At 37.9% G+C, this 8,391-nt stretch overlaps 2 protein-coding genes across 6 annotated transcripts in view; one reads left to right on the top strand and one right to left on the bottom strand.

Annotated features, from left to right (window-relative positions):
- The window catches only part of vps13a (vacuolar protein sorting 13 homolog A), a 44,732-nt gene extending 42,023 nt beyond the window's left edge, over positions 1 to 2,709 (top strand). For all 4 annotated transcript variants that reach the window (XM_046035749.1, XM_046035753.1, XM_046035750.1 and 1 more), the window contains 3 exons: positions 912 to 1,035; positions 1,172 to 1,246; positions 1,486 to 2,709. In XM_046035749.1, the coding sequence (XP_045891705.1) occupies positions 912 to 1,035; positions 1,172 to 1,246; positions 1,486 to 1,536 (250 nt within the window). In that variant the 3' untranslated portion in view covers positions 1,537 to 2,709. The remainder of the gene's footprint in view (positions 1 to 911; positions 1,036 to 1,171; positions 1,247 to 1,485) is intronic.
- Positions 2,710 to 2,816: 107 nt separating this feature from the next.
- Positions 2,817 to 8,391, bottom strand: part of LOC123960795 (guanine nucleotide-binding protein subunit alpha-14-like) — a 16,424-nt gene continuing 10,849 nt past the window's right edge. The window contains exons 1-6 of one of the 2 annotated variants that reach the window (XM_046035747.1): positions 7,709 to 7,888; positions 6,747 to 6,901; positions 5,098 to 5,226; positions 4,820 to 4,949; positions 4,577 to 4,730; positions 2,817 to 3,694 (exon numbers count right to left, since the gene is read on the bottom strand). In XM_046035747.1, coding sequence (XP_045891703.1) covers positions 3,504 to 3,694; positions 4,577 to 4,730; positions 4,820 to 4,949; positions 5,098 to 5,226; positions 6,747 to 6,901; positions 7,709 to 7,855 — 906 coding nt within the window. In that variant the 5' untranslated portion in view covers positions 7,856 to 7,888 and the 3' untranslated portion in view covers positions 2,817 to 3,503. Of the gene's footprint in view, positions 3,695 to 4,576; positions 4,731 to 4,819; positions 4,950 to 5,097; positions 5,227 to 6,746; positions 6,902 to 7,708; positions 7,889 to 8,391 lie in introns of those variants that run through there. The other variant, XM_046035748.1, reaches the window with a different exon arrangement.

Here is an 8,391-nt window from a genome sequence, read left to right as displayed (position 1 = left end):
GATTCTCATTTGCTCTGACATGCACTGTGAGCTGTAAGGTCTTATATAGACAGGTGTGTGGCTTTCCTAATCAAGTCCAATCAGTATAATCAAACACAGCTGGACTCAAATGAAGGTGTAGAACCATCTCAAGGATGATCAGAAGAAATAGACAGCACCTGAGTTAAATATGAGTGTCACAGCAAAGGGTCTGAATACTTATGACCATGTGATATTTCAGTTTTTCTTTTTTAATAAATTTGCTAAAATTTCTACATTTCTGTTTTTTTCTGTCAAGATGGGGTGCTGAGTGTACATTACTGAGAAATAAAATGAACTTTTTTGATTTTTGGAAAATGGCTGCAATGAAACAAAGAGTGAAAAATTTAAAGGGGTCTGAATACTTTCCGTACCCACTGTATATCTACGTCCTGATGGTAGCAGAGTGAAAAATGTGTTGAGAGGATGACTGATGTCGTGTACTATTATATGTGCTTTCCGTAAAATGGCTTTCCTGTTCAAGTCAGAGAGGTTGGGGGTGGGGAGACCAATTATTTTGGAGGCATTATTTGTGATGCATGTAAATTTATTCTTATTGGTAACAGTGAGTATGTTGAAACAACAGATTGAACAGTAAAGAAAGATGGGTTGAATTATGGTTTTGTAGAGCAGCAGCAGAAGATCTTTCCTCTTTACTGTATGTTTTTAATCAGGTGAAAAGCCTATTGCATTTCTGTAAATGGAAAATAATATTTAAGTAAGTGAATAAACTACAGTATATATTATTTTTTATTTTTCCCAACATCCTGTGTGATGTATCACACATAAGTTTGCCTCTATTTCTAACCACCCACCCGTGTGTCACTCAAACAATATACTGTATCCTTTACCTGTGGAGCTTTCTAACTTTTTACGTAATTTATTTTTTCCAGGGGAATATTTTTTGTGACCAAAGGCACTTTTGGCCAGCTGACCTGTGAATGGCAGTATCTGTTTGAAGAGTTCACCAAGGAACCAATGATTGTGGAGAGCCGCAGACTTCGCATCGAAGCCAAGGTACAAAAGCTAACTCTCACATTTTAAATCCAAAATCAGAAGCTAGCCTTTTCCCCCCTTAATTGTAATTTATTACAGGTCTTCCACAATTATTTAGCCGATTATTGTGCTAAATGACTTGTCTTGTGTGCTGCAGGAGAGAGTAAAGTCTGTCTTCCATGCCAAGGAGTTTGGGAAGATCATAAACTTCAAAACCCCTGAGATAGCCAAGGTAAATTGACGATTTGGACAGTAAGATGTTTTATATATACAGTATATATTCATTTTTTATTTAGTTTATTTATTTTAGTTCAAGAAATGCCCAACTGTTATCTGCTGTCTGTATAGAATGAAAATGAGCCCACTTACTTCACTCAAACTCGTGTTTCATCGAGTCATGTGTCCAGCCTGCAGTCACAGTGAATCATTGTACTTAAAGTAGTTCTAACTTTGGTTCTGATTTATTTCCAGTGGGTCCTTGCCAAATTGGAGGATGCAAGAGAGAGTTTACCCAAATACTGACTCATCAAATAGAAAACACACACACACAAAGTCTGTGTGTGTCAGTGCCTTTGTTCTTTACTGCATGCTACTTTTGTTTACCTCCGTGTGTGAGTAGTGGTAAAACAAACACAAACAATGCTGTATGTTGACTGTTAGTGTGTGTCGGGGGTGAGAGACTGAATGAGTAGTTTGAATGTGTGCATGCCTACAAAAGTGCTATACATGAGTTAACATTGATTCACCACAGAGGCTCAGAATGCATCGAACCAAAACTTTCTTTCACTCTCTTCGCTCTGATTGCACCCATCCTTTTGCACACAGGTAATTTATTTTTAATGATCTCTTTTATGGAAGCTAACGCTAAAGTCTTGAGTTTACAAACACATTTCATCGCCATCTGCTTGGGTCTGAAATGCAGGTGGAGGATTTTCAATTTGCCATACTCAAAACTCACCAAATGAACATTAAGTCACTAATTTCATTCACTTTCATTCAGCATATTTAAAATGTGTTTTCCTGTAGGAGCTACACTGTTACAATGCTACAGTTAGTAACAGACATGGTAGCTCGAATAACATTGATGCCAAATCAACATAATTGTTGTAGCACATTTCAAAAAGTCAAATTTTGAGTGTAGCTTTATAACACATGTAATTCAAAAATTGGTGTCTTTCACACCTGCTTTCTTTTACTCTCTCTCTCTTACACATTGTTTTTCCTTTTTTTTTATACATTTCTGCAAGATGCAGACTGGTCAGTGTGTGATTTAGAGATGCATGCTATTTTTATACTGTACTTACATGTATCAATCTGCTGTATATTGATCTAATATAGTATCCTATCTGTATATATCCATCCTCGCACAATATTCTGTATTATGGCGTTACAGATTGTAATTTCATGATTTTTATGTTTTTATACCACACATATGCAATGCCAACTATGTTGATGAATTATGCAGAGAGAAGTATATTTAAAAGAAATGAATGCTAATTATAATCAGCTGCTGTTTACGTATATTTCAAAGGTTTGCTGTTGGTTTGGGGTGCATTGCAGTTTAATATGACTAAATATGTCTGTTGCCGGTAATATTTGTCATTTATGTTTTGGGGGAGCATAACCTTCACTTCAGTGGCTTAATGTTTTTCCCCATAGCTGTTTTCAAGAAAATAAAATATGTTTCAGATGTCAGCGTTCTCTGCCTTTATTTCTTGTACCCAGAAAAGATCAAGCACACAAATTGCACTCTTGATTAAATAACTAGAACTGTTTATTAAAAACTACCATAAATATCGTTTCCATTTCTCCTTGAGTAGCATTTTTCAAAGCACAACTGAGATTATTTACATCTAAAACAAACTCAGTGGATGTGCTGTCTGTCCTGAGTAAATAAGGCACTTGAGGCAAAAGCCGGCACAGGTGGCTCAGTGTTAGAAAAGGAGAAAAAAAACTACACAAATTTAAATATCAAACCACAAAACTCATTGCATGAGCAGAAATTGTATCAATTAAAGCACTTGGATCCAATTTCTTAAAAAGTATTGTAGTAATAAAAAAATAAAATAACTAGCCCACACAAGAGGTCAATGCTATTAACACTAACTTTCACTTCTATTGCAAAGTATCATCTTCTTAAAGTAAATCTCTATAAAGGGTGGAATGGAAACTACAAAACTCAAAAATTGCATTTCAGACACAGCAACCTACAGATACAGTAGTTTGGGTTTAACTCTTACATGTTCATATTCTCTTTGGCTGCATTTTTACAGGCACAATGATGTGAAAATTTTAAAACATTTGGATTAGGAGATGATATTTTCAGTGGTTTTGTAAACGGAGGAATTGTAAAGTCTAATTGTTCTCTGTTTAGACAGCAGAGAAAAAGCACTGTCAAGTTGTTTAATGTAATTCTCCTATCTTGGCTCTCCTCATGTCTATCCTTCTACCCTCTTGTTTCCACCTGTCTCCTCCTGTCCTGCACCTCTTTAGACCAGATTGAACTCCTTCAGGTTGTGTCTGAGGATGGTGTCTTTGACGGCCACAAAGACGAAGCGGATGTTTTCTGTGTCTGTGGCGCAGGTAAAGTGAGGGTACAGTGTCTTGTCCTTGTCCGGGTTTTGTTCTTGGTACATCTTCAGGATGAATTCTTGAGCTGCTGTAGGATCCTGCTGCGGTCCTGCAATTCAGGGTTGATATTATTTCAGTGTGTTTTCAGTAAATTCAATTTTGAAATTTGATTTGTACTATTTGTTTGAAGATAAAATATTAGTCGAGCCTGTTCTCTAAAAGATTTACAAATACAAGAGTCATGAGAAAACCAGTGTTGGAGGTTAGCTAACTTTTGAATACACATTTCTGCTTCATCTGACACATGCCACTTAGTTGCCAGTTTATTAGGTACAGCTAGCTACAACTAAGGCAGTCTAGGACAACTGTTCTGCAAAGAATCCCTCCTCCTGAAGGTTACAATGTTCAGCTCGTGTTTAAACTGTTTTAGAGAGGTGTTACATTTTCTGATCATTATGGAGGGTGTAGATGTTGAATTGTTTTGTGTTTCTGTTATTTAACTCGGTGGTTTTCACAGCGGGGTCCAGCGACAGAATGTATGAATACTTGGGTTGTGGTTTCGTACACTGTAATAAAACATCTAGAAGCAAAAATCCTATCAGATGGGGATCTGCGGTCTAATTTATGTCATTTTAGGGGTCCTTGATGTAAAAAAGTTTGAGAATCACTGATTTAGCTTACCGTCTTTGATATAAATGGGGTAGACAAACTTATAGAAATGCCTCTCAGTATGCATGGCTGTTGTATTTGACTGCAGTAGTTTTAGCTAGGTGTACCTGAGAAACTGAAACAAATTAGATGTACATGACAAGTTTATCACAAGATCTGTGAATAACACCTCTGGTCTCTCAGTCAGACAGTCCAAACCCAAATCTCTAATATATCTTGCACCATAAGTTTTGTTTTTTCGTCCTTTTCAACCCAAATTCAGTTAAAATGTGCAATGGCAGACCCTATGGGAGATAGACGACAGCCAAACAAACTCACTAACCTGTGAATTCAGGGAAGTAGGTGGCTACATGAGAGTACATGATCTTCTCCTTGAGGATGTCGGTCTTGTTGAGGAAAAGAATGACAGAGGAGCGCTGGAACCAGGGATAGGTTATGATGGTTTTGAACAGGGCCTTGCTCTCCTCCATACGGTTCTGAAATAAAATTGTAGCACAACAAGAGGCAACAATGAAGACACATTTTAAGGGATTAAAGTTTTGAGTGCTGCCGAGCTGATTCTCACCTCGTTGTCGCACTCAGCCAGGACCTGGTCGTACTCACTGAGTGCCACCAGGAAGATGATGGAGGTGACATTCTCAAAGCAGTGGATCCACTTCCTTCTCTCTGACCTCTGACCCCCGACATCCACCATCCTGCCACAACAGCCAATCCCAACAACAACAACAACAGAAAGGGTAGCCTATGTTACGTCACAAGTCACCTGTGCTGCGTACTGTATGGTCAGTTACAATGCGACAAGCTTAAGCCATTACCTCTCATATTCAGTATGTTATGTCTTACCTGAAGATGACATTCTCCATGTCAAAGGGGTATTCTATGATACCGGTGGTTGGTACTCGGACTCTGAGGATATCCTGCAGGTCAGGTATATAAGAGGGTTGTGCAATTCGATCGAGATCGGTGAGATAGCTGAAAAAAAGGAGAAGAAAATAAGCTCAAGGAGAAGAAAAATAAAGGGGAAAAAAACAGATTTGGGGGGATTTTGTGGCTGTTAAAACACAGACTCATGCATTAACAAGGCCCCTTCCTACCACACAGACCTGCTCCAACACCACAATCCCTCCCGCATACTCCGCTCCTCTGACACTAACCTCCTCTCACCTCAAATCAGGACCAAGCATGATACCTGGGGCGACAGAACTTTCACCATTGCAGCCCCCTCCCTATGGAACTCCTTACCCATACACATCCGAGATTGCAGCGACATGGACTCTTTCAAATCACTTATCAAAACCCACATTTTTAGACTAGCTTTTAACATCAAATAATGTTATATTACACCTGCTGCTGTTTTGTTATTTTGTTATTTATATGGTCAACCTTTGCTCTTATGTATTTCTGCACCACATGTTTTTATCTACTGTTCATATATTTTATATTATGCTATTTATGTTTTTAATCTGTTTTAAATGTACATAACTTCTGCCTTTACTGTAAAGTGTCTTTGAGTGTCCTGAAAAGCGCTATAGAAATAAAATGTATTATTATTATTATTATTATTGTCTGTTTGACATTGAATTTGCGACCATCTGTTATTGAGACATAGAATGTAAGTTAAAACCATTAGGAAAGCTAAAAGTAGCAAACACAAGCTGAAAAAAACATTTATTTATTAATGCAAATGTTTGTTCCACTATCAGCAGGTGCTCATCTGTGTGGTCAGAAGGGACACCTCCTGCACTTATTTTTTTAGTGTCTTTTTGTGCTTACAAAACATGGCAGCGAGATTGACCCAGTGAGATACAGAGAGCAGACAAAATTGTAATTGCTCCTATAATAAGGACCATCGCTAGAAATGCGGAAGTCAAAATAATAATATAACCTCACTTATGCACCAAAAACAGTCTATCTTTTCTTTTTCTTTTTCATTTAGTGGCTGATATCTGCTCAGTAAATATATTTACAAATTTTATTTCCCAACATTAAGGTCTAAATACTCAAAGCCTTCTTCCCACTGCCACGGGGAAAAAAGTGGTGGAGAAAAACAGTCCTTTATGTCTTTACTTCATGTTGCACTAAAATTAGTCTTAAAGCGTAGGAATCAGCATAAAAAATACCCACCAAGTGCATGTTTTCAATTGTACAGTAAAAGGTCAAATCCCTGCAGGTTGCCAAAGACAAAAACAACAGGAAACAACACTGAGGTCATAACCTACAGCCCTGCCTATTATAATGCAATCCAATACTATATAACACTTACTTATTACTATAAGCATGATAAATTAATTGAGGCTGTGTCAGGGAGGTGTTGAACTGACCTGTTTAATATTTTTTCTGCGGTGTTGAGACATTGCCTTGCGTTATCTTGTCAGGTGTTCCTATTATTTTGCCTACCTTGATATCTTTGGTAACTATTTGGCAGTGCTGAAGAGGGTAGAGTCTGTGTGAATATTAATGAGCAACAAAAAAGTTGCATGTCTGATGCTCACTATTTGGTGGAGTCGGACAGCTGGTATTCCCTGCGTCGGTCGTAGCACTCCTGTATTCCCGCATCTTTCCACAGACTCCTGATGGCGTCCGCAAGGCTTTGATCAAACTCCTCCACCTTGTCCACTTCCACCTCCAGGACTGAGTTTGCATGGCCCTATGTACACACAGACAGACACAGAGACAATTTGAAAACAGTCCATCCACATGTCCCACAACTTCTCTTATTTTGCAGTAACCAATCAAGGAGGGGATTTTTATTTATTTTTTGTTATAAGACACTTTACCACCCTGTTACCTAAAAATGACATTTATATCCTGACATTGTATTGTGTTATGTGAATATAGTAAAAATAAATCGATAAATAAATACAAAGCTTAGGAATATTTCCGTCTCTGTCCATGAACATACTTTTGCAAGATACCATCCAATGTTTTTCATGTTTTATACTATTAACTACAACTCACATGCATTGTACATCCCTGGTGATCCATAAATTATTTTAATTCGATGATGTTAGAAAGACTATGGATGGAGTTTTAATACAAATTGTAAAGTATGCATATAAATTTGTATTAACAACACTTTATTTATTTATCCTGTAGAGACAAGCTGAGAAATCCAGTTGAAATTGCTGATGTGAGGCTTTACGGCAGTATCTCTTTAGTATATCTGTGCACCATTTTTTGATAGAAATTTTAAAAACTGTGAAATATCAATATTCTAAGAGATTTACAATGTACTTAATTCCTTACATTTTCGTCCATATCTGTGTGTATGAATATTCGAAATGAAACGTCAGAGCTGAGTTAGTGGTGGGAAAAAGTTGGGTGCATGTTGGGTACGGACAGGTGCTCAACAAAGACAAACATGAATGCACAGAAAGTTGGCAAAAATGAACCTAAACCCCAGAGTCAAAAATAAGTTCTCACTGATGGCAAAAGGACCAGACCCGGTTTGTACCTTGTTCTGGGGATCCGAGAAAGATATACTAAGTGCCTCCATGGCTCGGACCATGACCTGCATGGAAGTGTATATGTTCTGGAAGACCAGTTTGGCGTAGCTCTTCTTGTCCTCATCTGTGTATCCTCCTCCATGAATAATCCTCATTTGTTTGATGAAGGTACTCTTTCCACTCTCTCCAGTACCTGTTGGATACAGTGGTTGTTAAATCCATTAATATATAATTACCTCTTAACATATTATGAATTAAGTTCCAGGTAAACTTCAGTTGAATGTGTGGGGAGACGGGAATGGAGGATGAAGGTTGCAGGGTGCTGATAGATGTTATGACATTGAGTTATGTTAAATTTTGTCTTTGGATTCTAATTAATTAAAGGGATAATGTTGACAGCAAGAGGAGGAGGAAAATTTGTGGATTACAGCTTTTTTTTTAACTGCCAGGATTTTGACGTTATCACATATGACTTAGGTTAAAACATCTGGATCTGGAAGTATTTAAATAAAACTAGCAAAATCCGAAGAGCACCTCCACCAGGTGTGAGGGCATGTGGGAGGGGAACAGAATGCGCAGGAGGCGAGGCTGTGTCCAGCATGTACGCATGAGAGCAGTGGACAAGGTTTTTAATATGCTCCATGCTCTGTATAGCGCCTTTCTAGTCTTTTCGACCACTCAAAGCGTTTTT

The sequence above is a fragment of the Micropterus dolomieu genome, linkage group LG21, assembly GCF_021292245.1.
Source record: "Micropterus dolomieu isolate WLL.071019.BEF.003 ecotype Adirondacks linkage group LG21, ASM2129224v1, whole genome shotgun sequence".
Lineage (NCBI taxonomy): Eukaryota > Metazoa > Chordata > Actinopteri > Centrarchiformes > Centrarchidae > Micropterus > Micropterus dolomieu.
The sequence above is the reverse complement of the archived record's forward strand: the minus strand, read 5'-3'. Positions and strand labels throughout refer to the sequence as shown.